Source organism: Amblyomma mixtum, unplaced genomic scaffold, assembly GCF_055824585.1.
Source record: "Amblyomma mixtum isolate Tamu unplaced genomic scaffold, ASM5582458v1 scaffold_23, whole genome shotgun sequence".
Lineage (NCBI taxonomy): Eukaryota > Metazoa > Arthropoda > Arachnida > Ixodida > Ixodidae > Amblyomma > Amblyomma mixtum.
This window is the reverse complement of record NW_028317720.1, coordinates 758,297-786,091: the sequence shown is the minus strand read 5'-3', so window position 1 is coordinate 786,091 and position 27,795 is coordinate 758,297. Positions and strand designations below refer to the sequence as shown.

Genomic DNA, 27,795 nt, shown 5'->3' with positions numbered 1-27,795 from the left:
TCCTAGGTGAAACACGGTGTTTCTCACGGGTAGAAAACAATATAAAAACGGCAGCACAAGTACTATAGCCACCAAAAGTCGCCCCGAAAATGCCTGCTGGCATTCGGTACCGTAGGTCATGCTTCGGTGGCAACTCTGGATGTGCACCAGTTTGGATTTTGTTGGGAACCTGTCACGACCGAAACGCTTGGAGGTGAAGGTATATGCTGGAATGTTTCGTATGAGCCAGCCACTTATATAGAATTAATGACGGGCGTATTGAAACCATGTGGAAAACATCCACTTTCGAAATGATTTCTGTATGCTTTCACGTACTTCTCATATTATTAATAGCTTCCCCTCTCCCCTTTAATTCATTGCATTCCCTGTTAGAATGTTTTCTCCATCATTACTCCGTTCATTATTCTTTCACATTCGTAATCTTGCATTGAGGATGCCTGCAATGATGCTTGAGCCACTCAAAATTGTAGTAAAGATTGCACTTTCATAAATGTTGTTTTTCGGAATCGCTGTAATACTAATTTTCTAACTTTGGTCGGCAGTTTTGCCTCAGCGTTTCATTCCTGGATTCTGTCACACAGTCTGGCCTCTAGAAACGGCTTTACGATAAAGGCAGCAGGCACACATACACACAAAGTGCATGTGCTGCCATTGGGTACGGACTATAGCGCATTCATCTGCCCCGCAGACGCAGTCGTTTTTTTAAGTCTAAAGCCCAAGCGGTCTGCTTCTGAGCCTTAAGGCCTCAACCTAACTTAATCCTCCCAAACTTATTACTGTCAAATGCGTTTAAGATCCCCGCCACACGGCTAGGAAGCAAACCCCTTGGGCTGTATATTATTGACAAAGAGTGTACTTGTTTCGCCCGTCAGTTGTGGGTACACTTGTGAGCAGCTCGATCGGTGAGGTGACTGATCACACGCATGTTGAACTGCTCAAAAGGTATCCTCGAAAAATTCTTGCGGTAGTTCAAAAATTTTAGGTCATACGCCTCAACGCACCGACATTTTAAACCTGCGTTTGCCACATGCTCCTTGGCTCCTTATGGTGCAATAATACCCAACACACGCTTTCAGGATGCCGTTCTGCCTCAGTGCGCTAGGTGAGGCACTAAGTTCTACATTACCCACGTCGAGACGAGCGAAGCATCGCTACAAAAAGGCGTGTAAAAATAGCGTCCTAAAAGCTACCTTAACGGAGCAATGGTCTTTCACGCCTCTTATTTGGTTGCATGTTGAGGTTCTTTTGGACGTCTGATAATTATTCCTTCCAGTTTTTTATTTTTGATGCGACTATTTTAGCAAGTTGGTTGTTGAAGAGTGTTATCATTGGCCTTCCGTTCGCAATTCGGAGAATTCTGGTGGTAAATACTCCGCAACATCTTTTATTTTGTTTTGTGTTGTCTGAATAACTTGGAACAGTTATGGGGTTACGTGAAATTCTGACCGGCTCATATGCTAGTATTTGAATAGAAGGAACACAAGGCGTTGCAGGCAATGAATGGTTATCAGCTATCGCTAGATGCTGGTATAAAGCGGGATCGTGGGCGTGGCTTCCGCCCCGGCAAAACACATTTCTAGAACGACCCAACTGCGTGTTCCGCAGCTTCCAAGTTGCTGCGACCAGGAAGGCAAGAAAAAGGCAGTGAAATTCTGCGATTTTAACGGCACATGCTTACATCCACACCAATTAAGCGCAATAGAGTTAAAGGCCCCGTTCTACAGAAAATCCGACCTCGGAGTTGTGAGCAAAAAATCGCGCACATAGCACTGGTAGGTAGTTCCCAGGGAGTAATCTGGCAGGTAAAGTAAGCCACCCAGGTGACGTGACCTTGAGGTTTCATCACTACCTACCCACCGGATAGTGAGCAAACTGCCCAGCGTAATAGGTGGCAATTAAATTAATGGTTGGTCGGTCGGGAAGAGCAACCTTGGCCGGAGAAGGCCCAGTAAGTGAGTGGATTTCGTCACGATCAGCATGACGTCTCTCCCAGCCAACGTCACCAGATTTAATGGCATGGGACGAAATGAACCGGAAACGAAAGAAAACGCCTGTGGGTCTGTCTTTGGTTCCTGCCCCATTTCTTAGGTCTTTTGATCTGTTCCCGTGATTATGCCTTTGACGTAGCCACGATAGAGACTTACGATAGGTTTTCCATCGCAGGTGACGAGACGTTGAAGCTGACTGGGTCGTGTGGAATACCTGCGCCGCGTTTCGACCACTTTCCCAAGCGAAGTGTCTCCACGCAGTCTTCGTTACACTACAGCGACTGGATGTGCGATTGCAGATGCGCAAGGTGAGAAGGCGACAAGTCATCCAGCCCGCATTGCACTCGGAAAAGCTCAACAAAATTGATGCATTATTCCGCAGGGCTGAATGGCCCGTAGAAAATTATGCATTGCCTGTTGCCTGTTTTTGGCCAGCAGGTGGTTTATAGTCAGAAATAGATATCTGCGTAGGGAAGTGTAAGTTACAGCGCTCAAACTATTCATAATCGCATTCACCTACTCGCACCAAGGAATTAATAACTTTTTGGAAGGTCACGGAATTGAATCCTGATGGAGTGGGCCGCATTGCACTGCATGCAGCTGAAGTATCCGTGTTGGAACCCTACCGCGGCGGCCGCGTTTCGATGGAGTCAAAACGCACATCGCGGCCGTATGCTGTCGATTTCAGTGGGAGGTACAGGTCCCCAATATTGTCGAAATTTTTCAGGAGACCCCCACTACACAGCTCTTTCTTCCTTAACTTCTTCTCTCACTCCCTCCTCAACCCCTTCCCTCACGGCGCGCTTCGGGTGTTCACAGAGGTATGTAAGACAGTTTTTGCCCCGTTTCATTTCCTCAAAACAAGTTTAAGGCGGAGTCCTGTAATAGCTCATACTGTCCCCAAAACTCTCACTACAGCTATGAATCAAACGGTTGACGGGTGTTAACAAGGTACATTTTCATTTTCTTCATTACCCACCTCTTTCTCATTCTTCTTTCAGTCCCACTTCCTGCCTTCCTATATGGTGCGGTTCAGGTGTCCACCGAGATGAAAATTGCTGTGCACGCCGCCGCGGTGGCTGAGCAGTTATGGTGCTCGGCTGCTGACCCAAAAGACGCGGGTTCGATCCCGGCCGCGGCGGCTAGAATTTCTTTGGAGGAGAAATTTTAGAGGCCCGTGTACTGTGCGATGTCAGTGCGCGTTAAAGAACCACAGGTGGTCAAACTTTCCGGAGCCCTCCACTAGGGCGTCTCTCATAGCCTTAGTCGCTTTGGGACGTTAAACTCCATGAACCAAACCACCAAAATTGCTGTGCCATTTCCTTTCCTCAAAAATGCCTCTCGTTCAAAGGCATTTTCAATGTTTCCAACCATGGACTCTGTGGCAGCGCTGCAACACCCTGTCGTGTTCCTCTCCTAAAGGCGAAGCTTGAGCGTCATTAATTACTAATTAGTCACTGATCAGTAATTATTTACTCATTAGTCAATAGTAATTATTGGTGATTAGTCATCAGTATTTCGACATTAATTCGGTATGACTTCATCCAGTGGTGATGTCACCAGTGCCACAGAGGCAGTCAAAGTGGTGCGGAAAACGCTTTCGCCTCTACGCACTTTACACAGTCAGAGTGCCCCCAGATTTTTACAATTTTTCAATTCAAAAATGCACTCCATGATCTGTGCGGCATCAAAGCCTCTTAAAACGAAACGCAAGTACTCGAAATTTCAAGCGCTTCACTCTCTTCTCCATCGTAACCTAGTTGCAGTTTGGTAATGTGAAACCCGGCACTCCGGAGCAAAATGACAGGGCTTTTCCCGCCTTTTTTTTTTGTTGTTCATAGGCACCAGGAAAATGTCAGGTGCCTTCCTATATAAATGTTTGAAGGCGCAGAAATCTGCGCCTGCCTTTTGTGGGCACGTATGAAGTACGAAAGATTGGACATTCAAGGCCCTCCGAGTACCTAAGCATGAATGGGGCTTACACAGGCTGCAGAATATCGGTGGCTATAAGCTCTTGCTCTTATTCTCCATCGTCATGTCCTATGTTTAGAGTGGTCTGAAGCCGAAAACTTCAAAATTTGTCACCATGCTCCGTGAAAGCGCCAAGGTTATGCCTCTTTGCCAGACGCTGCCTGTCCTGCCTTAGCATTAAGCTCTTTTCGCGCTTGTTTTGTTTCTTAAGCTTAAATTGGCACAAGTGCCGCAATGAGGACACAAAGTTTCTTGTTCCTTCTTCCAGGCCTACCGCGGGCACCAGTCGGCACCGCAGCGACCAGAAAATGAGCGCCTCCTCCTGAAGATGACTGTGCGACGATGACTGCACCGGCATTATTTGGAGCTCTTGCATAAACCGGGTATCTAACTTGTGTTCAAACAGCGAGATTCGGGTGTCGCGCACTCTTTAAAATTAACTTCGGAAAAGGCATTTATGTGTGATAAGATATGAAACATGAAGTGTGATGCTCCGCTCCACGGTCGCTACCTTTGAAACAGGTGTAATCCACTTGCTCTGAGCATTTCAGTAATGCATGGTTTTTCACCTAAGGCTTTACACATACTTTTTCGGAAGTCATGCTATTGCTTTAGAATGAATTTCTGAAAACTTGTGTTAAATTATATGGAACTTGTATTGTGATGCTCCGTTCTACCTTCGCTACCTTCGAAACTCGTGTAATCCGCTTGCTTTGAGCATTTGAGTAATAGACTGTGTTGCACCTAAGACTTTATACAATTTTTATCAGGCGTCGTGCAGTTGCTGAATTTCGGAAAACTAAAGTGTTAAAGTATATGGAACACGAAGTTTGATGCCCCGTTCCGCCGTCGGTACCTCCGGAACTCGTGTAATCCTCTTGATCTGAGCATTTGAGTAATACAGGATATTTCAACTAAAAGTTTACACAATTTCTAAAAACGACTTTTTTCAGTTACAAGAGCACTTTTCCGGCATAGCATTGTCAGCAGTGCAGTACATCAGAATGCAGATGTGCTAACCAATAGGCTGCTAAACTAATATTGAATAGATAACTTTTTACCTAGATTACTGCTAGGCTGGTTAATTACTGAGAGGTGTGTAGTCCACCCTAAGTGATATCCATATCAGTTTTTAGAATTTCGAAAAGGTGGTTACCCTCGGTGCTTTGGCACATCAAATTTTGGGTACATCGAGCCAAAATACCTGCGCTTTCGAGAAGCCTGCAGGCAAAGGAACTCTTTCAATGCACTTAACTCGCCGAAATAGCCAAAATTTGTTGGGTCACAGCGCCGATGGCAGTAGCGCTTTCGAAATTCTAAAAACTGATATGGATATTATTTACAGTGGGCTAGACGTTCTCAATTATTATGGAGCCTAACAGTAATGGTAAAAAAGTTAACTATCCAATATTAACCATCCGGATAGTAGCACTTCTCAGCTGTATTTGGATGCACTACCATTGACAATGCTATGTCGATAGCAGCACGCTTCTAAATTGAAAAGCCTACTTGAAAAATTATGTCAAGTGTTAGGTGAAACGCCCTGTATATTGGAAGTTTTACAGGGGCTAGAAGACAATATATAAAAGGCAGCGAAAGTACTAGATAAAGTAGAGGTAAAGTACTAGAAGTACTTGTGCCCTGAACATACCTGCTGGCATTCGGTACAGCAGGCCATGATTCGGTGGCTACGCCGGATGAACAGCAGTTTCGATTTTGTTGGGAACCTCTCACGACCGAAACATTTGGAAGGGGAAGTATATGCTGGAATGTTTCATATGAGCCACGCATATAGAATGAAGGACGTGCGTGTTGAAGACATGTGGAAGCCTCCCGCTTTCCAAATGATTTCTGCATGCTTTCTCGTACTTATCGTATTATTAATAGCTTTCCCCTCTCTCCTTTAATTCATTGCATTCCCTGTTCCTTAGAATTTTTTCTCCAGCATCACTCAGTTCAGTATTCTTCACATTCGTAAACTTGTGTTAAGCATACCTTCAGTCGTGCTTGAGCAACTCAAAATTGTAGTAAAGATGGCACTTTTGTAATTGTCTACTTTCTTGTGACCCACCATTGCACAAAACTGCAGTTCTTAAACTTCAGACATCGTTATTGCTTACGCTTTAGGTTTCTGGCCGCTTTTTCCAATGTGTAAATCCACGGCAGCCTTCAAAGACCACAGTGCGGGGAAGCCAGAAGCACTTCGCGAATTTGCTTTGTGAGGGGACAAACGTTATGAAATGTTTATGAAATGTTCGCAGCCTTCATACCGGAGTTTTGCTTATAAGGCACTTACACTACACTGAAGCTTAGGTGAAAGCAGATCCCACAAGTGAGCTACAGGATTGCCTGTACGCTGTTGTGGGTTGGAAGTTATCGCCTTCGTTTACGCCGACCAGTACCAGTGAACACTTCCACTCGTTGGGCCAATACTCCAAATCATTGCGCAAGAATGACTATCGAGTTGCTACCTAAGGAGATGTATTTTGCTCAGCTGTTTCTCAATACTAAACTCCATTGGGAACCCTTAGAACAAGTAGGCTAAGTCTGAAGTGACAACTAGCAATGGCATCTAGCCATGCACTGCAGTTATTGTCTTTCAAGTAACTCACTCAGAGAATTCGCAATATTAAAAAGCGCCAAGTTTGAAGAGGAGCCCAAGAAATATAAACGGGCAGGAGTTATCTGACGACCGCTTTATTCCGTTCCCTAGCGCTTTTTTCCTTCACGTGAATTTTGTGGCGGCGGAATTAGAGGCCCGTGTACGGGCGATGTCCGTGCCTGTTAAAGAAACCAAGGTGGTCATTATTTCCTGAGCCCTTCCCTGCGGTCATAGCCTGAGTCACTTCAGGACGTTAGACCCACTAAAACCATAAAAAAGGCTGTATTGTAGAACGTGTTGTCGGGCTAGTTGGTTCAATACATTAGACGTGGTAGTTGCGGGAAACACACACATACACACGAAAGGGTACGGGACGAGCGCAAACTTACAGCTGATTTTATTCAACGGACACAGCACATATTTCCAGAAAAAAGAATACACTTTTAGCATGCGCAGCGAAAGTGTAGAGCATGTGACAATCAGTAGCACACCAAGGCCAGAACTTACATCATCTTATCGAGGAACGCTACCACACTATTGAACAGTACAACCGAAGAATCGCTGACACCTGTATCTCCTCTTTTCTTTATGAAATAGGCTTCCATAGCTTCACGTGCTGTTGAATCGCGACTCTTTCTCAGAATTCTAATCTCATTCAGCCATGGCCGCCAGTCGCTGCAGGACAGGAAATGCTTAGCCAAATTAGATCCCTCCCCTGTTAGCGATAGTCCATGTTCCCGTGCGCGATCGTTCAAGCAGCGTCGTCTGGCCTACGTACCTTTTTCCACAAGTCAGTGGTATTTCGTAGACAACTGCGACTCCGCATCCCGCAAAAGGCCTAGCGTGCTTCTTGTTCAAGGCACTCTGTTCCTCGATTGGTGATGCGAGGGCATAGCTTTGCCAGTTCGCCAGCAGGGAGACGGCTGTGAGCTGGAAGGTATGTGCCGCTCGACAAGACAAGGACCTCCGACATTGCCATGCACTTGTTCCCGGCCACTTCCATACAGAACGTACAGAATATGTCCCATCGGCACATAATCCAGATTCTGTCCTCTCCAGTAATATCCTCGGCGTTACTACCAAAGTGGCTCATCCCACCAAAACTGGCCACATGTGCACCGATTTCTTAAATCTAAATGCCGATCAGCTACAAGTCATTTCGTACCTCGGAACATCTTTTAGGCGGCAAAGGACCCAAGTGACTTAAGTTTCTATCTGGGTCATAGCTCTGTTTTCTGCACAGTATATACACGCGCACCAGTCACACAAGTCGATGAAATTCCACTTAAAGGCGGTAAGCATTCTGTGAGGTATTTGCCGAGGCACCAGCCAGAGCAACAGTAAGCAACTCGGAACAATCAGAGACCGCGTGAAGAGAGATGAGTTTACCGGCGCACATGCCAGATAACCAGCAGCTTTTCTACCTCCCTAATGCAGACAAACTTAGCTGTCAGAATCATCCGTGAATTCAGTGTAAGAAAGATCGCAAGCCATCGCTTAATTTCCTCAGGCTACCATAAGCGTATACAGCGCACATATATGCTGTATACCTATTACACTGTACACTTATTACAAATATTTGTGTTCTTGCTTTTCGCAGGTAGCATTCGGCGTCTTCGATGTGGATACTTCATGGCGGCATATGTCGGCTTACCTGTCCTGAACTTGGCAACCAGTCTCCGTGCTGACAGAGAGACCGGCTGGCGGGAGACAACGACCTGCTGCCGTTCAACTTTATTCTTGAGGCCATGTGGGTGAGTATAGTTGAGCTGTTCTTTTGTGTACCTGCTTGGTGTGACAGTATAATCATGGACAATACTTGTTCGTCTGGCACATTGTAATCGTGGAACAAACGGATATCCAACTCTGATTCACTAGCATTGTTATACAAATTTCGAGACCTGCCCCTACTTAATAAAATAACTTATTTACAAACGCACCTTATCCACAATCTACAAAATGAACTGACAAGAGAAACGGAAAACTCGGACTAAACCCAGCACTGCGCGCAGCATATAATATAGATCCTAAAATAAAATATTTTACTTTGAATAGAAAGTGAGTCAAGCTGTTTTTGTGTAAAGGGGCGCCTTCTAAGCGTAAAGACAGAAGGATGGGAGAAGGAACGAGTCGTTGCTGAAATCCAGAAACGAGTCTGGGAACGCCCTTGCTGAGTTGCACAGTCCGTCTTTTGGCCGAATCCAGGTCTTGTACGTCGGCACAAGAGAGCAGTCGAGGTGGAACTTCCTACATTGCTTCCTCTTGAAACCATTACAGCCATGTTTGGTCCATTCGCGACACACATTTCACGCTCCATGCAGTCGTCACTATATGAAATTTGGATAGTATGTTTCATCTGGAAATGTTGTCAACACCGAGCGCTTTCCAGTCAAAATCTTTGATTCCACTGTGAGTAAGGTGTGTGAAAAAGAATTTCTGCACTAAAGTGTGACTTCGAACCCGTGTTCAGCAATGCTTCGATAAAATGAAACATTTGTTGGAGAAATAACTATTGTCGCTTGCGCTTCTAGATGGTCCAATGCCTTCAACTAGCCCTTTCACTGAGCTTGAACTAGTTGCTTGAAATAGAGCATAGGATAACTGCTGCTTAATATGGACATTCTGACAGTTTTTAAAAAGCTAAGACGTGAGAAGCAGGCTGGTACAAAAGTATTCAGAGTGATTTGTAACAGCTGAAACCACTATTGAGAGCATGACTGTATGTAAGCTTTCTTAGGCATGGGCGCCAAAGTGTCCTATTACATTATAAAAGCAGAAAGAGTTCACTTTGAATCATAAGCCTCTTTAAATTTCGTCTAAAGAGCATCATATCGAAACATGGCATTATCAAGTCTCCTTTACTGACTGTCAAAAAAACCTTGGAACTCTTCCGGTTGACTTCATCGCACCAAGCAAACCACGAGGTGCAAACGCAATGATGTGACGACTTCCTTCTTTTTCGCAAACAGAAGAAAAGCGATTTGTACCCGGTGTACTTTCTCCCGCTTCATAGTGATGAACTCACTTCACACTCTTCCTCTTGTAGAATGGCCAGCCTCGCCACGATCCTCCGTGGAAAATGCACTGCGAGTGGTCTATACGGCGTCGTCCAGCCCCGCAGCCACTACAAGAGCCATAGTGGAGACAGCGCCGCAACCTTCGTCTTACAGCAAGCGCCCGGTGAGCGATTTCTGGCTATCCTGTTTCCTGATTCGTAGGCATGGCCTGCAGGTTTGTCGCCGGGACGAACCGGGTAGAACAAGGGTATTACAGCGAGAATTCACTGACGTCACAGCGGCCGCCTTTTTGTTGCCTGTGGAGAACAGCGATAGGCTGTGGGCGTGTCTGATCTGAACATCGCCTTCTGCTCCAGCCTGTACTGCTCAAACTATGCGCTGGACAACAACTTGGCGCCAGTTACGTCACATGGTTACCCCTCCAACGTGTTCACTACAGCAGGCGATTTTACCAAGCGCGTTTTCATTCCGCCAATATAGCATCCTGTAAAGCAACCTCTGCGATTATTGCACCGCAAATTAAGGTGAACTGAAGGTGATAAAGCAGCCCTTCAATTCCAGCGAAAAGTTCTATTGGAATCCACTGCAACCTTTCATGCTTTATTCCAAAAATTCTTCGAACATCGGGAAATGTGGTGCACTGGGATGCGCAAGTACTTGGCAGCGCACTGATGTGTACGCAAAAATACGTTGCTAATAGCTCCTATTACGAAATGATATTCTGAGTTATTACTCAGCCGCATCCACCAGAGTACGATTCGGAAACCTGATGAAAGCTAATGAAAAAATACTTCCTGTTTCAAACGTAATCCATCTTGCGGGTGTCCACGAAATACAACGGAGAGCTGTTTTCATGGTATAAAAAATAGGAGAGGACACAGACAAACACCAACGCTAGCTGCAAACACGGGATTTTAACTTTCACTCTGCCTGTTTTTCCATGGGGTGTTGAAGGAATTCCCTCAAAAGTGTATCTGAGGTATCCACCAAAATGAGCCAATTACTGCTGCTTTCCTTTCCTCAGAACCAATGAAGAGTGAAGACCGCTAATAAGACTAGTCTTGGAACTAGACGAGCTAATTCGCTTTGTGCAAGTAGGCAAAGGGGCAGTGACTTCTCTCTCCCTGCAGTTTCATCGGGATGGAGTAATGGTCGCTCTTTGATGGATCAACGATTACGGCTTCGCAGCTAGTCCCCGAAGGAGTAAGATCTTCGGCATTCTCGTTGATTTTGAGATAGTGAAACACGTCCGTCGTCTTAAGACCGGCCACGACTCAGCCGCTGAAGCTGCCGGTGTTGCTGCCTTCCCGTACAAGCTGTCCGCGCATTGGTCCGCACCAAGTGTCGTGATAAGGTCGTTTTTTTCAAGTCCAGAAATTCCATTGAGTAGCCTGGAAAATTTGAACGCATTCTTCCAAACTGCGTCACCTTGTTGCATCGGCGAGTGGCGGAAAGATTCGACTAGAGGAGAGATTAAGCCTTCCTAGATTCACTGTTCCCAACACGTTGGAGAGCCACCGAGGATAGGAACGGTTCCACCGTGTGCCACTCCGAGGCGTTATTACCCTGGAAAGGTGGTAAAAATCTGTTGGCAACTCTGTGAGTGCATGTAATACATTTGTTATTAACCAACTTGATGCAACTGAAAAATGACGCCAGCGAAGAGGGACAACAGCTGTCCTCAACGTAGTTTTTTTTTTTCCATTTCACCTATGGTTATGCGTATGCATGGTTTTGGCAGGAACCTGTTGGCTATATGGATGGCAAACATGACTCGGGGTCAATTATGTTCATTTGTCTGCTCTGAACTTGGCGAGCTCTCAGGCCACCCGGTCTAGCCTTTCTTTTCTGCGCACTTTTTCGCATCCCTCCAAGAACTAACCTGCATGAATATGCAGATGCAGCCTTTCCTGGATAAGAATCAGACACAGAACAGTTACTGCAGCCTACCGCTGGCCCAGCGATGGACCCTTGCGCTGATGTAATATCGCTTGTTCCTAATTATTTGTCTTATGTTCTGACAGAGTGCGCGTGCCGCGACTATGTTCTCATTCGTGACGTCAATTTGGTCGATGCGGTGCCATGTACGCTGAGTCAACCTTCAACTCACTGTATGCGGCCAAGTCAGCACAGTGTGTTGCGGTGACGTCGTGGGTGACGCCCCTCTATGTTGACCAATCAGCGTGTAGCGGTGTTAAGCCGACAACTCCAGAGCTGACGGCGCAGAACCAGAAGCACCACCGCCGCTGCATCTGCTGTCACTATAACAGACCGCGGATCTCTCAAAACCCGGATGATTACTACATGGCCATATGGGGCGCGTACAGTTCATACATGCTTCCGAAGGTAGTAGCGCAGGCCACCTGTACATCTAGATGGGGTCGGCCGACGACGAAGATAAATAGTCCTGAAGCGTTGAAAACGGTTTATGCAGCAGCTGAAATGCTGAGCGTTGCTGTCAAGGCAACCCCTCGATTCTACTCCATTGCATAACTTCCAAGCCCAACACGCCGCTGTACTAACCTTTAAATTAATGTATATGCAACGGAGTGTCATCTACACGCTAGGACTCGGGAAAGAAAAACGCCCAGCACAAACAACTGGCAACACGTAAAGTCCTTTAGTAAGAGTGGTGTTTGTAAGACGTCTGGTGTCAACTGTGTTTCGTTTAAATGAATCTCCTACATCTCTTTACTCTCTTTGAACTGGTAAAATAAGAGCGGCTACCAAAAAGGAACAAAAATTTTGACGTGCTTTGTTTTGAAATCCGGATAAGACAGGCAAAGATTTTTCAGCAGAAGCCCTTCCTCTCAGTTGCTAGCTCAATTTCGAACAGCCACATATAGATTTTCCATAGCATTTCTGATGCAGAGAAGTGGTCAGTATTCAGCTTCAGTAAGTGCGGTTTACCAGAAGAATACCTTGCTTCAGTGAATCAACATTTTACACATTATGCACTAAAAACACCAGGCGAATGTCGAGTAGCTCAAGGCTTCAGTTTATAAGACTGAGGCAGCAGTAACTGCAGCCGCTTTGTCTTTCAGGTGTATGCATCTGAATATTTGGGGGCGTTATGTCCATAACCATTTAGTTGCGGAACTACAGCGATATATGGTGCACTAGTGTAGTGTATTCCTCCAGAGCACGAATTCCACTGTGCCCACCATCATTCAACAGAGCCATAACACGTGGTACATTTCTGCTGCACATGCATGAAAACGGCTAACAGAAAGGTTCACAGCGGTGCGACATTACGATGTCGCGGCTGATGACAAAGTTTGCACCACTAGGGCGAGAAACCGAAATGTTTTCATTCAGTCAGTTTTTTTTTTTTTTTGCTGAACGAAAGCATTTAACCGCTTGCAATTTTACAGCTAAACCAAGGGTCAGCAACTCTGTTAATGTGGCTAAATTGACATGAGGAGTTTTAATCCACGGTACCTCTTCGCTTATTTATGAAAGGCAACCTGTGACAGGCTCCTTAAGTGACCAGAAACTGGCATCCGTTTCCCCAGCAAAACTAAATTGTACGAGTGTCATATCAACAAACATTGTCTGTCGGCAGACTGAGAGATGTACTGAATCCTTTTACATGCTGGATGGGTGATCCTATAGCCTTGAGACGCTACACTCTTTAGCACTGCAAAAAGAAACCCCGTCAACGGTTTCTACGCACGTGGAATGCAGCAACTTTGACAGTAGTTTGCAATGCTGTTCTAACTTAGCTCGTTTTAGAAGACTACATGGCATCACTTGTGTTCGGCGCCTTTGTGACGACACTGACATCCAAAGAATATCCCTGCGAAATCTTGTTGCGAAATCTTGACAGGACAGGCGGCCAAGAATTGCGGAGAAACTCCCGCGCACATCCTTTAGATATGCTTTTCGCTGCGGTTTATGTATCGAAGGGAGGTCCGTAAGAATTCCTGAGGATTTTAGTGAACACTTATTAAAGCCTGCTGCTTCTCCATTGTTCCATGCAATTACGGCGATTGGAACACCTTGTGGGCGGCCACCTTAGCACGGTCTTCCAGTCCCCATGAAATAAGGCTGTTGCTGTAGGTGACAAGGTTACACAATACACAAAATTTGCTGGCCTCTTTCCTCTGCCATGATTGTTAGTGAATAAACTTTCGTTTTAAAGCGAAAGCTTTACTACCCCATTTTCTGCGAGTTTCGCCTACTCCATCGCTTTCACCTTCGGCGACCTTCAGCCACTGCAGAGATGCGCCGAAACCGAAGAATTTCGCGAGCTTCGAAAGCAAGCGAAAGGCGCATAACTGCACCCCTGCGACAGTAAGCACCTTAGTCCCAGCCTAAGCTATTTGACATGACATGACAGTAGTGACAGACGTGTGCTACATGCATTGGCGTTCACAAAGTTCTGACAGTAACGCGGCGCTGGGCGAAGCGCTAAATCCGCTAGTCTGTTGTGCGATATCAGTGCTCCTTAAAGTTCCAAGGTGGTCGAATCCCGGAGACCTACCTCACCTCTTTTCTTCTTTCACTCCTTTATTCATGCCCGTACAGCGCGTTCCGAGTGTCCACGGAGATATGTTAGAGCATCCTTTCCTTCTTCTAAACCAACTTTCAATTTTCATTTCTATACGCCTTCGGTGCTCATTGTGTTCATAGGCGTTGACAACGTTCTAGACTAAGGAAATCAAGTGTGCATAACTGGCTCCCTGGGTCAGCGGACGCCTCCATCGCGATTTGAGGTGCGTGGCAATGGTGAGAGAGATGTGGGTTGCATGCAATATCGCTGACAATATCGCTGACAATTACAGCATTAAGCCGCAGCATTCATTGGGGCGGCATTGCAGCAATAGGCCGCAGAATTCACTGCGTTAGCAACTCTGGAATGTCGCCTCCATCGATATTCGATCCCGGCTGCTGCGGTTTACTTTCGATGGAGGCGAAATTCTAGAGGCCCGAGTACACTGCGATGTCAGTGCACGTGAAAGACCCCATGTGGTCGAAATTCCCGTAGCCCTTCACTATAGCGTCCTTCATAGCCTGTGTTGCCTTGGGACGTTAAACCACCAACTACCAAACAGAACCACTCGAGATAAACCATTCATATAACTGCCACCTGCCAGGGTGGCAGGGTGCGCGGGCTGCCAGTCCAGTGCCCCGAACGCACTCAACATTACTGATACACCAAAAGTTCGCTCTCTAAGCAGTTAAACCACAGCTATATAAGAAAATTCTTTTTTCATAAAGTCACTTCAGTACTACAATCGCCTTTCTCGGCTGGCTTATGTGAGCATTGGGAAAGCACTGGGCGTATTCAATACACTGAATCGAGCAAGTGCCGTTTGTATACTCAAAGCAGCTCTCATGCGGCACTGGTTCCTCAAACACCAGAGCGCCGCGCCTCTTCCAGAAGTATTGATTATTCTCAACGCCATGAACACCAAACCATCTTTCTGCAGATGGCTGGGCCAAATTTGAGAAGCATGTCCTGGCATCCGTCCGAAGCAGGAACACCATGCAGCCGGAGGACTGGAAGCCCCTCGGTGTCACACATCACGTGCGTGGTGAGGCATCGCTTTCCGGCTTCATGACCTTGGCTGCCATAAGGGACCAGGTGGTGGCCTCCATAAGTGGAAGCTTCTGGTCCAACTCGACACATAAGGTACGCATACATGACAACATCTCACTGAGGCAATGCATAATTCCTCCCGCACGTGGTCTAAGCCAGTATGAAACAGAGCATATTGGTACGCATTGTGCGAAATGATTTAAGTCGCTATGATGCCAGATGGCCTTGAATTCGCTACCGCGTGCCTGCCTTGTCTGGGTAAGTGGAAATTTAGTAATGTATGCTACTAAATGTTCGAGGTGTACTTGAGAGCCCCAGGAAGTAACGTCGGCCTGAGCGCGGCTAACTGCAACGTAAACACTCTGTGCAGCTTGGGGAAATTGTGAGTTGTATAAACTTCTTTTGAATCGGGAGTTCCCGAGGCGCAGATTCTAGGCAAGAAAGAAGGAACTGGAAAGCAAGATATCTTCATAGGGTGTATTGTTATTGCTAGAAAGTAAATTTTTAGGCATGAGCATATTTTGTCTCTCAACATGCGAGTGGATATGCTGAATTTCATTGATCCCACACACATACAAATATTTCTGTGTGGAGTGCTTACAGGAACCTCTCCGCGATTTTGGATGTGGAACTTGACCTAATTCCAGATCGCTCCACACTTCGACGAAGCACTGTCTCAGTGATGAGGGCGGCAATGCCGTTCACCCAAAAAGACCCTGACCTTAATTTCGGTATGCTCCGCAGTTCGATGAATCGCTCTCTGTTATGAGCGCGGCAATGCGGTTGACTCAAAAGAGAAACATTGACCTTAATCCTGGTTCGTTCCACAGTTTGACAAAACGCTCTCTCTGTGATGATGGCGGCAATGCCGTTGACGCAAAAAGAGACATTGACCTTAATTCAGGTTCGCTCCACAGCGACGGAGCGCTCGCTTTGTTGAGCGCGGCAATGCCGCTGACTCAGAGAGAGACAATGACCTTAATTCCAGTTCGCTCCACAGTTCGATGAAACGCTCTCGACGAATTTGGCAAGCAGTGTTCGTGTTGGGCCAGAAGCCCGAGGCACGCGAAGCATACTGGGACTAAAATTTTTTAAGTGGATATTAACTGCTCAGGGCAGTCTTAGACAGTTTTAGCAGAGCGTATTTGAGCCTCCGCTCCGGTAAGCCGGCTAGCGGGAGCGCTACTGCGCATGCGCCGAACCGTCAGACGGGAGCGCGTGAACGGACCGGCACTTCCGTTCGGCTCGCGCCCAGACACAGCGGAGCGCGGAACGGCGCGACGAGGGAGGCTCCCGCAAGGCCTTCTGGTCTCGCGCGCGCGGAGTCAGCAGCGTTCAACATGGCAGGCGCCTGTTCTGCAGCTGCAGCGAATGTGCCTCGGTAGAGTGTATACTAGAATAGGTTCTCAGCCTCGGCCTCCGCGAAACGCATTGCCTCCACCATAGGGCTTTAACAACAGTGGCCTCAATGGGTAAGCCGGGTCCCCATACAAGCAGTAGCTGTGCCCTTGGACAAGCTTTTCCAGTTCTTCGTATGTCTCGCTTTTCCGCAGGATACCTGAAAGACATGTAAATAAGTAAACGGGTTAACTCGCTGTTTCCTTCCTCTACAAAAGTTAGTTGTGCTCAAGCCATGCCAAAAAAAGCTGAACAAGGAACTCACCAGCGTCGTGCCGGCTACCGAAAAATGGCCCGCTGAGCTGGCATATGATGCCGTTCGGACACATGATGGACTGATATTTCACAGCGTGTATGCGTTTGTGTCCAGAGAAGAAAAACTTTTGGCTAGTTGATGGCCTGCTGATAGCTCGGGCGGTTCCGTCTATGAATCCCCAACAGTTGTGGAGGGGAGCCCCTTTGCAATGCACAGCCTGCAAAGTAAATGTCTGTAATGGTGGTTTAAGAAATTCGAACGAATTCCTTACCTGGGAGAACGCTTCAATTGTAGGCAAATCAAGCCAGCTGTGATTGTTCACGTCTTTTAGGAGGTCAACGAAGTTCTCCTCTGTGTGCGAGAGCACAGTGCTGGTCACCGACGAAATCACTGAATAGTGCCGGCCGAATAGTTGCTCTGATTCGCAGAGCCTGTTCAGGTATGACAGGCGACGCAAAGTGATGCACAGGTCTTCATCTCCGGAGAACATCACTCTTTGCGGCGTCGCGATGACGTCGGGAACGAGCAGAGCACTTTTCAATCTTCTAATATCAGCTTTTTCGAAGCGAAAGTACGATCGGAAAAGTCCATTTTCCATAGCATCGATATTCAGATACCCGGACGCCGAAAGCGGATCTCGCCGAGTAACAGAAAACAATTCCATTACCAAAAGGTCTTCAATGTCGCGCCAGGTGAGCTGACGCAACAAGAGTGGGTCTTGCAGCACACTCCTCATTTGTGTCATGACGCCGGCTCGTAAGCAAAGCACTAGCTAGCGGTACAAGACAAACGCTGCAGGTATCGCGCACAAGACAGCAGAGGAACGAACACGAGGCTCGCCTCATCACGACTACTTTCTGACCTGGCGTTGGCTCGCAACTGTGCTCGATAACAGAAATAAAAAACGACTGCTCAAAAACAGCATATGCATTTCACCTTACATCTTATAACATGTTTACGTGCAAAAATATGCCTTTATACTGCGACGGAAAATAAAGCTATTATTTTTTTCCTAATGCCTAGTTTCACATTTCAACACCAGAGGTTCTTTGTGCAGTTCGCCTCGTTCCCGCTCAGCTAAAAAACATTTTATGGCCAACGCTCCGGTTAGGGTGAGCGGGAACCGTGAGCGGAGGCGCAATTACGCTCTGCTAAAACTGTCTATTGAGAACACGATTGTACCAACTTTCATAAGCGTGGGTAACAAATTGTCCCATGTTGGAATGAAAGCAGGAAACGAGTTCTTTGAGTCATAAACCATTATTAATATCGTCTGAAGAGCAAAATATCGAGACTTGGCTTTTTCAAGTGTCCTTTCCGAGCAGCGAAACAACCTCGTACCCTTCCGGTTTACTTGATCGCACAAAGCAAAGCACAGGGCGCAAACGGAAAGATAAGACGATTTCTTCCCTCTTTTTCACAAACAGAAGTCAAATCATTTGAACCCGGTGTACTTTTTCTTGCCTCATTGTGATGACTACCCTTCACAATCGTGCTCATGCAGAATCGCCGGCCTCGCCACGATCCTCCATGGAAATGGCACTGGAACTCCACTCGCCCCTCTGCAGTGCGTTTTTCGCGGCAGAAGCGACAGGAGCCATAGTGGAGACAGCGTCACAGCCTTCGTCCTACAGCAAAGGCCCCGTGAGGAATTTCTGGCTATCTTGTTTCCTATAGGCTGGCATGTCCTACGGGTGTGTTGAGTGGACGTCACAGCGGCCGTAATTTTGTTGCCTGTGGGGAATTTCGAGATCCTTCGGGCGTGTCTAATGTTATCATCACTTCCTGTTCTGGCCTGCACTGCTGAAACTATGTGCTGGACAATAAAATGGTGCACCTCACGTCATGTGATTACCCCTCAACGTGGTCAAAACAGCAGGCGATTTTATCAAGCGCGTTTTCATTCCACCAAGTTGGCATCCTGTGAAGCAACCTCAGCGATTATTGCACTGCAAAATGTGGTGAACTGAAGGCGATAAACCAGCTCCCCTATTGCGATTCGAGCGACAAGTTCTATTGGAATCCCCAGCAACAATACAGCTCATCCAAGGGTCAGCAACTCTGTGAATGTATCTAAGTTGATCGTGAGCAGATGTAATGCATAGTACCTATTTGCTTATTTAATAAGAAAGGCAACCTATGACAGGCTCCTCCATGAGCCACAAAATGGCGTGTGTTCCTCCATCAAAACTAAAAAGTGCGTATTTCATGGCAGTAAAGAGTGTCTGCGGGCGTACAGAGTCATTTTACATGCCAGACGGGTGATCCTGTAGCCTTCAGACGCTACATTCTTTATCACTGTCAAAATAAAACCCGTCCACGGTTCCTCCGCATTTGAAACATAGTATTTTTTACAGTGGATTGCTGTGCGCTTTTAACTTAGTAGGTTTTAGAAGACTACATGACGTCACTTGCGCGCGGCGCCTTCCTGACAACATTAACATCCAAGGAATATCCCCATAAAAACTTGGCAGGACATGCGGCCAGGAAATGCGGAGAAACTTTTGTGGATGTTCTTTAGATATCTTTTTCGTCGCGGTTTATGAATTTCCTGCTCAGTTTAATTTAATAATGCTTCAGAAATTTTTCGCTCACGGCCAGCGCCGCCACCGACGACACCGGCTTTTTTGCGACTCGGGGTCCTTAACACTGTCGCGTTAAAATCTGCATAATATTCACGCTGTCAACGCGAGCGTGTAAAAAATTCATATGCAAAACAGAAGTGAGGCTACAGAAACCCTACAAACCAAAGTTACAACACGTAATCAAACTGAGCATACATCTACAGACCGAAGAATTTCTAAGAACTTTTATACTCCAAATCTAAGGCTATCGTGTTGAAGCCAGTGTCTGTTGCACGTTGAACAATATTACTTCATTCATTTTAATCTTTAATGACACAAAGAAGAAACGAAAATGAGTGGAACACATTGCAGATAACTTTCATTAGTCCACTCAGCTATTTTTCTCGCAAACATTCCGCAGATGTAATGAGAAGTGAGCCGCCACGGTTTATCAGTAGTTATGGCACTCAGCTGTTCAGCCGAAAGACGCGAATTCAATCTTGGCTCCGGCAGTTGATTTTCAATGCAGGTGAAATTCTAGAGGCCCATGTAATGTGCGATGTCAGTGCGCATTAAAGAACCCCATGTGGTCGAAATTTTCGGAGCCGTTCACTACGGTGTTTCTCATAGCCTGACTCGCTTAGGGACGTTAAACCCTCCTAAAACATTAGCGGTTATGACATGTGATTCGAGTTATCATCCGTAATATCAGCAAAATCGGTTATCCAACGTTTAACATGTCACGACACCACTATAGAAAGAACATTGAAGCTAAGTTAGTGTCTGTAATATCGCTGAAATAATATATACACCGGATAACATATCAGGACTTGCGGCAGACATATCCAGCGGGTACTCGGAGGATTTAGGATATATTTCTGATTCAGATGTTTCTTTTTTCTGGTGTTCTCACTGCGCAGGTTAAAGAACTTAGAAATCAGGAACTGAATTCAATCGAAAATGAGTGGTCTATGGAACTACATAGAAAATCGAAAACCGAAAGCAGAAAAGAATCGTCGTATTATAACTGGCTCTGTTACTTGAAGTTAGATCTGGGTGTCTCTGAACTTATATATGAGGTCCTTGCAGAATAGTTCTATGAAGCAATAATCTCGTAGAGGCTTCATCATAGAATATCATACAATTTGTATGATATATCATAAAGTTTCTATGATATTCTATGAAATCTGTATGATGACTATGATTTTGCAGAAATGTATGGCATTTGTATGATAATTTTCTATTATTTGTATGACAAGTCTATGATATTTGTATTGTAGTGTAGGAGCCGCGCTCGCTCACTGTGGTGAACTGTAGTAGTGAAAGACGACGACGACGATCCTCAGGTGTGACGCTCCCTCGCCGCCCGAAAACTTGGCCTGCACCTTTGCTGAACGTTTCGAAGCGACCTAGGTTCTGCTCAGCCACAGCCCCCTCCTACAGTGTAACCAACTGTATGAGTTTATTGCATCATACAACATTTTTCACCAGGGGTGTGAGGTAAATGAGAGAAAAAATCAAACATCTTACACTCTAAGGTGGCCATGTCTACTCTGGATGTCGATGCAGGCACATACTCTCGACGACCCACTATGGATTAGAGACAACTAATGTCATGTGAATAAATCTGCGGTAGAAGTCAACAAAAAGCAACTGGATGATGTGTGGCTCAAAAGGAGAGTGGTGACATAAGGTTACAAGTTGAAGGTTAAAAGTCGAGCCGATAGAAACAGCGAATTTATAGTCAACATGATGTTGGGCTAGTCGGTTCATGGTTAGAGCAAAACTGAACTGCGCGAAGACGACGGGACAAAAGAAGGCTTTGTGTGTTTGTATTCGTGCCTTCTTTTGTCCCGTCGTTCGCGTATATTCAACGCTATCAATTTTGATGTGCTGCTCAAAAAAATATACATTATCGCATTTCAAAGTGGACGCGACTGTTATCCATCCATCGAGAGTATTGATGCGGCACCTTCTGCTAGGCCTCTCTCTTTTCCTCCTAACGCGTTCGAACACGAGTTTGGGAGGTCTCAGCTTGTGATCCCACCGGCGGCATGTCATTGTCTTGTATTTTTAATTAATTGTCTTTAAGTGAGAAAACAAGTATAACTCCCATTGATCAACAGAACAAATAAAAATCTTCCAATGTGCTTCTTGGTTGCAGTGACTGATGGTTTCCTTCATGTATGTCATAACGAGCCCCCTCACCCTATCCCTTGACTGGTCAGCATCACACAGAGGTGATCTATCTTGACCGTGTTTATATCCACTTAGTTGTTGAATGTTTTAAGAGCAAATCATAGTACGCTTATATGGGACGCATCTAAATCCGTACCGTTCAGTTCATGCGCAGCTGTTGCGAGCACGGAGTGACGGTGATCACTGTTGGTCTCCATTTTGCAGACCAGCCAGCGTCGCCTCGGTTCCGGAAGGGGGCAACATGCCGTTACTCCGTCGTCTGCAATGCCTGCGTCGCGTTTCAAACTGGTCGCTACACTTATAACAGCGTCACTGTCCTCATCACACTACAGGAGGAGGGTGAGTCATTGCTAATCAATGAGATGGCATTGGCATATTCCAGAACCAAAATGTACTGTGGAGACCCGTATATGGGAGGCCAGGAGCGAACATTTGAGATAGGAATGTTTAGGCTCACGTCCTGTGGTGCTTGAGGTTGCTTATCGGTGAATGTGGCTTTATTAGGCTGGTTTGGCCTGATATAAAGCAGCGTCTTCTATCACTAGCTTTGCTGCGAAAGGTAACTCGGAGCCCGCGCTTTGATTCGCCACTTTTGAAGCATTGTATAGAAGAAGAATTCTTAGCCCCATTATCCTCAGCATACCATTGAAATAGGTCAGTTAGGTCGGCAATTTCGGCTGGAAGCGTCTTAATTATTTTCCTGTGTGTACAGGTAGAAGCAAAGAATAAGCGCACACTTGTTCTTTCATAAAAATCCATAGTCAGGGAGTAAGCACTCATTACAATCCGCCCAGGCCCAGCAATACAGCTGTGGAAGAAAGCTATGAAAATTCCACACAAATACTATTGTTGAAGAATTCGCACATGTGTAGGTGGAACGCACCTACACATGTGCAAATGCAAACACCTAAGCTTTGTGAAGCGCAAGTCGCGTGGCATTCATAGTGAACGAGCTTGCCTACTGCGTAGTCGTTAGGCACAGAGGCGTCCGTAAACAGCGAAGTTAGCAGCAATGCGACAACATTCGCGAAAGGTGCCGTTTTTACCTACCATCCCAACGCTCAGAAAAAAACACAGGATGACGACGCATTACCACAACTTCATCATGAGTGTTCTATAGCACTGGTGATAAACGGTCGAACATAAGCGATCGAACATAAACAAATATTATTCTGGTCAATGCGCGCATCCAAGCTACATCCAAACATGCACCTTGAATTCGAATGTGCTTTTAGTGTTTTTATTTTTTTTGCCGGCTTTAATTTACCAGTTTCTTCGAATAGTACAATGCTCCCTAAGAATTTTTCGCTTTATGACAAGTTGCAGGCAAACTTTTCGTGATTCTCTTAACCATTTAGTAAAATATGGTGAGTGACCAAATATAAATGATCTGCTAAATATATACTAGGGCCGCTGTCGATCAAAAACCGCATCGCGAGGACACCACAAGGACATCACAAGGGCAAAATTTTAAACCACTTGAAGCCAACACTTATTGAAGTCTGCTGCTTGTCCATTGTTACATGCCATTACGGCGCCTAGAAAATCCTTATAGGCTGCCACCTTAGCACGGTCTTCCACCCGCCGTTAAATAAGGCTGGTGCTGCAGGCGTGACAGTTTACAAACTACGCAAAGTTTGCTGGCCTCTTTCCTGTACCATTCTTTCTAGTTTATGAACTGTCGTTTTAAAGTGAAAGCTCTAGTGTACCATTTTCTGCCATGTTTTCATGGTCCATCACTTTGACCTTCGCCGACCTTCAGCCACTCCAGAGATGCGCCGAAACCGATGAAGTGCGGGAGCTTCGAAAGCAAGCGAAAAGTGTATAACTGGCCCTCCTGGGACACAGAACGCCTAAGTCGCACCTTAAGCTATTTGACAGTAGTGACAGACGTGCGCTACCTATGTTAGCATTCACACCGTTGTTGCAGAAACGCGGTACTTGCTGAACCGCTAAATCCGCCCGTGTGCTGTGCGATATCAGTGCTCCTTAAAGGTCCAAGATGGTCAAAATGTTCCGCAGGCCCACCTTTTTCATCCTTTCTGCTTTCACTCCTTTACTCTTTCCCATACGGCGCGGGTTCCAGTGTCCACAGAGATATGTTAGACCATCCTTTCCTTCTTCAAAAGAAACTTTGAATTTTCATTTCTATAAGACTTCGGCGTTCATTGTGTTCATATGCGTTGGCGTTGAAAATCTTGCAGACTCCCATTATTCCAGTGAAAGGAAGTGCGCATAACTGGCTCCCTGGGTCAGGATGCGCTTCAATCGCGCTTTGAGGTGCGTGGTGGTGGTGAAGAAGAAATGTGGTTTGCATGTGTTAGTAATGACAACATTCAGGCAGACACGCTGCACTACACCATTAAGCTGCAGCATTCTTTGGGGCGGCAATGCAGCAATAGGTCACAGCGTTCATTGGCTGAGCAACTCTGGAATTTCGCCTCTATCGAAATTCGATCCCGGCTGCTGCAGTAGGATTTCGATGGAGGCGAAATTCTAGAGGCCCGTGTACTGTGCGATGTCTGCGCACGTTAAAGTACCCCAGGTGTTCGAAATTTCCATAGTCCTTCACTACGGCATCTTTCATAGCCTGCGTTGCTTTGGGACGTTCAGCCACCGTGAAGCAAACCATAACTATCGCCATCAACCGTTCATTTAACTACTGCCTGCCAGGGTGGCTGTGGGCCCCTTTAGTACTACAATGCCCTTTACTAGGCCGGCTTAGATGAGCAATGGGCAAGCACCTGGGACATCCAATACATTGAATTGAGCAAGCGTCTTTTGTATACTCACAAGCAGCTCTCATGCGGCATTGGTTCCTCAAGCGCCAGAGGGCGGCGGCTTTTCGGAAAGCATTCATTATTCTCGATGCCATGAACACCCAACCATCTTTTCTGGAGATTACTTGGACAAATATGAGAAGCATGTCCCCGCCTCAGTCCTGAGCAGGATCGGCATGCAGCCCGAGCGACGGAAGTAATGTGACCCGTCACGTGCGTAGTGAGGCATCACGTTCCGGATTCATGACCTTGCCTGCCGTGAAGACCCCACGTGGTGGCCGCATTCGAGTGGAAGCTTCTCCTCCGACTCGACACCCAAGGTACGCATGCATGTCAACTTCTCACTGAGACAATGTGTAAATAATTCGTCCTACACATAGTCGAAGCCAGTATGAGGCTGAGCATATTGGCACGCATTGTGCGAACGGATTTGTGTCGCTCTCTTATTTCGTGACCTTTTATTCGCTACCCCGCGCCTGCCTTGTCCGGATGGAGTGGAAATCGACTAACGCATCATTGGTGAAAGGTTCAAGGCATATTCGAGGGCCCCAGGAAGTGGCAGGGCCCGAGGTGCGACAAACCGTGACGTAAATACACTGTGCAGCTTGGGGAAATGAAAGTTGTACAAACTTCTTTTGAATTAGTTTCCGGGGCACAAATTCCAGGCAAAAAAGAAGGTACCCGAAAGCAAGATATCTTCATAGGGTGTGTCGTTATTGCTAGAAAGTAAATTTTCAGGCATGTGGCTATTTTGCCTGTCAACTTGCGAGTGGATATTCTGAATTTCATTGATCCCACACACGCGCGAATATTTCTGTGCGGAGCGCTTCCAGGGACTTCTCCGCGATTTGAATGTGAAACTTGACCTTAATTCTGGTTCATTCCACACTTCGACGAAAAGCTCTCTCTGTGATGAGCACGGGAATGCCGCTGACGCAGAAAGAAACATTTAATGCTACAACAATAACGCTAGCTGGGTACAAAATACGCTAAGGAGTCGAGGTCTTCGCATTTCCCAGCAAGATTACAAGTGAATTTTCGCCCAAGCTAAAGCTGGGCAAATACTCTAAGCCCGGGCGCGATGAGCCCGCAGGAATTGTTTCCCCCAAGAGGCATCATCCCGCTGGCGGAGAGCGGAGAGCTGCGCCGACGGTACTGCACGCGACAGGTGACCGAACCCGACAGAGCTGTCCCCAGCCCTCGCACGCAGCAGTGAAGCATTCCGTGTCATTGCGACACCGGCGCCCCCCCCCCCCCCCCTTGTTCCAAAAAACTAGAGAAGAATCATCGCGGGGAAAGAAAGCGAGGGGGTCTGCTGAGGGCGAGTCCCCGCCACGTAAAATAATATTTCTTTACCTAGCCAGCAATAATTCACAAGATTGGCTGGGCCAAGCACGAGAACCATGTCTCCACATTCAAGCGGCGCTGCCTTCAGAGGAGGCCCCCTAAAGGAGGCCCCTAGGAGGCCCCATGGCACCAAGAACGACAAGTGCGCGTGAGCAGTTCGACCGTACACCGCATCAAGACAAGAACGACTGACTTTCAGTACTTTGTAGAAGATGCCGATCTGACTGGACACCATCCACGCACGTGTATTTATTTATCGCCCAGCCGCTAAACCACGTATAGGGTCATTGCAAGGCACCTTACTTTGCTGACGTTTCAATACTGCTACTGCCACACGTTTTGTAAAATGGAGAGCAATTCCTGCCTGAGATTTTTTTTCTTTACGATATCTGTGAGAAACGCTTAGGATCAACGTGTATTTTCCGGTAGAATGTATTGTAGTTTGAACGGATGTGTCCTGGTACTCATTTACAGTGGACGTGCTTCTTCTTTGAGAGGGAAAAAATGCATAAATAAGTTATGTCAGCCATTGTTATCAATTATTTCATAGTCGTACGGCAACTGGGGTACGGCCTACACTCTCATGATTTTGGGTCCGGTCACTCTTCGCTGAATAGCAGCCGTCTAGTACCGGCCCCTTCGGAAAGCATTGAGTGAAGTGGGCGGAGGGCCTTAAGTGACAGGTGCATTTGTTCCCTCATAACCTCAGAGTTCTCCTGGCAACGATGAGCGAGCGAGAAAAACGAGGCCCTACACCAGTTTAAAAACCAGGCACAAGCAAGAGCTGACATAAATCGTGCAGGGACGATTTTACTTGTCTCTAGGTGGGTCTCAAGCTTGAACAGATTGTTTTCTATGGAAAAATCTTCAGCAAATTATTCTTTCTCTGCAGCTTAGTCATGGGTGTAGCCTGTGGACTTCCGCAAGGTAACAGAATACACTTTTCTTGAAAAATCATGAGAGAAAAACATTAAGGCACTATAGTTACTGCCTGATTTCCTGGACAGAATTTACGGATTTAAATGTGTTTTATTGGTTTGGTTTGGTTTGGTTTGGTTTATGGAGTTTAACGTCCCAAAGCGACTAAGGCTATGAGAGACGCCGTAGTGGAGGGCTCCGGAAATTTCGACCACCTGGGGTCTGTGCAACTTTGCTCTTGTCAGTGTTGTACGGCAGAAGTTTTAAAGTGGACGGAGCATATCTGAATTTACATTTGAGAAAGCAACAGTTTAAGAAAGCTGATAAGAAAATGTTTAAAATATGCGCCATCTATATAAGATGGTTGCTAAAACTGATATCAAGATATTTGCAAACTTCAGAAGTAAGGCATTTGAACTTGCAGTAGCTCGCACCAGTACGGCTGCATTAAAGACGTTCGTTTGTTGTCAGCTACAGCTTCTGGACAGCACTTGTTTTGCGGGTGAGCATCAGCCCTCCAGCTGGACCCGACGACCGGCAAGGCGACGTGGGGTGGGTACAGCTACCCATGGCAGATGAGCATGTAATTCGCAATAACTTGATTTCAAAATACCCACACGGTGCATTTCGACAGTGAATGTTTCATATTTTTTCGTAAGTGAAAGGTGCTCCAGTGTTCGAGCGCGGAAAATCGCAACCCGAATGAATGCCCTTCAAATTTATTCCAGTGCATTGCCAACACACATCAATATTGCAATCCATCTGTTTACTTATTTATTTCGTTACTATAAGGGCCGTTGAGGCATTACAGATAGGAGTGGTAAGTATACTTATACAAATAAAAGACAATAAGGAGAGTAGTAACACAGGTGATGAAGAGCAGATTTAAAAGCTTCTGGTTCAGAGATGGAGACGATGCTGGCGGGCAGGTGGTTCCAGTCTGCGCTGATCTTGGGCAGGAAAGAATAAAAATACTGGTTAGTTCTGCAACTTGGAACACTCACTTTGAGTCGGTGATCAATGCGAGATGATACATAACTTGGAACAGCGAAAAGACTTTGTTTTAGCCATTGATTTGTGCAATGTATTTTTTGGAAAGTGAAAAGTCTAGAAAGCTGACGCCGCAGTGAAAGATCTGGAAGGTCTAGAGTTCTCTTCATGAGTGTGACGCTAGAGAAACGCGAATAGTTAGACAAAATAAAACGGGCTG

At 46.2% G+C, this 27,795-nt stretch overlaps 2 protein-coding genes across 20 annotated transcripts in view; one reads left to right on the top strand and one right to left on the bottom strand.

Moving 5' to 3' along the window:
* The window catches only part of LOC149324567 (uncharacterized), a 259,754-nt gene that overhangs the window by 2,904 nt on the left and 229,055 nt on the right, over positions 1–27,795 (top strand). For 12 of the 19 annotated variants that reach the window (XM_089565410.1, XM_089565409.1, XM_089565408.1 and 9 more), the window contains exons 3-9: positions 2,164–2,296; positions 4,228–4,342; positions 8,162–8,315; positions 9,608–9,741; positions 15,014–15,216; positions 18,282–18,421; positions 21,745–21,879. The gene's annotated coding sequence lies outside the window, so the exon portion shown is untranslated. Of the gene's footprint in view, positions 1–2,163; positions 2,297–4,227; positions 4,343–8,161; positions 8,316–9,607; positions 9,742–15,013; positions 15,217–18,281; positions 18,422–21,744; positions 21,880–24,453; positions 24,641–27,795 lie in introns of those variants that run through there. The other 7 variants (XM_089565402.1, XM_089565398.1, XM_089565401.1 and 4 more) reach the window with 2 other exon arrangements.
* On the bottom strand, positions 16,530–17,576 carry LOC149324571 (uncharacterized). Its single transcript, XM_089565419.1, has 2 exons — positions 16,787–17,576; positions 16,530–16,681 (listed from the first exon to the last, which is right to left on the bottom strand). Exons 1-2 carry the CDS (start codon positions 17,520–17,522, stop codon positions 16,530–16,532), a joined length of 888 nt encoding a protein of 295 aa, XP_089421545.1. The 5' UTR covers positions 17,523–17,576.

Excerpts from the sequence above, each read along its gene's own strand:
- LOC149324571 (XM_089565419.1), bottom strand. The coding sequence starts at position 17,522 with ATGACACAAATGAGGAGTGTGCTGCAAGACCCACTCTTGTTGCGTCAG. Across the intron at positions 16,682-16,786 it reads CGGTAGCCGGCACGACGCTG|GTATCCTGCGGAAAAGCGAG; the intron begins GTGAGTTCCTTG and ends CATGTCTTTCAG.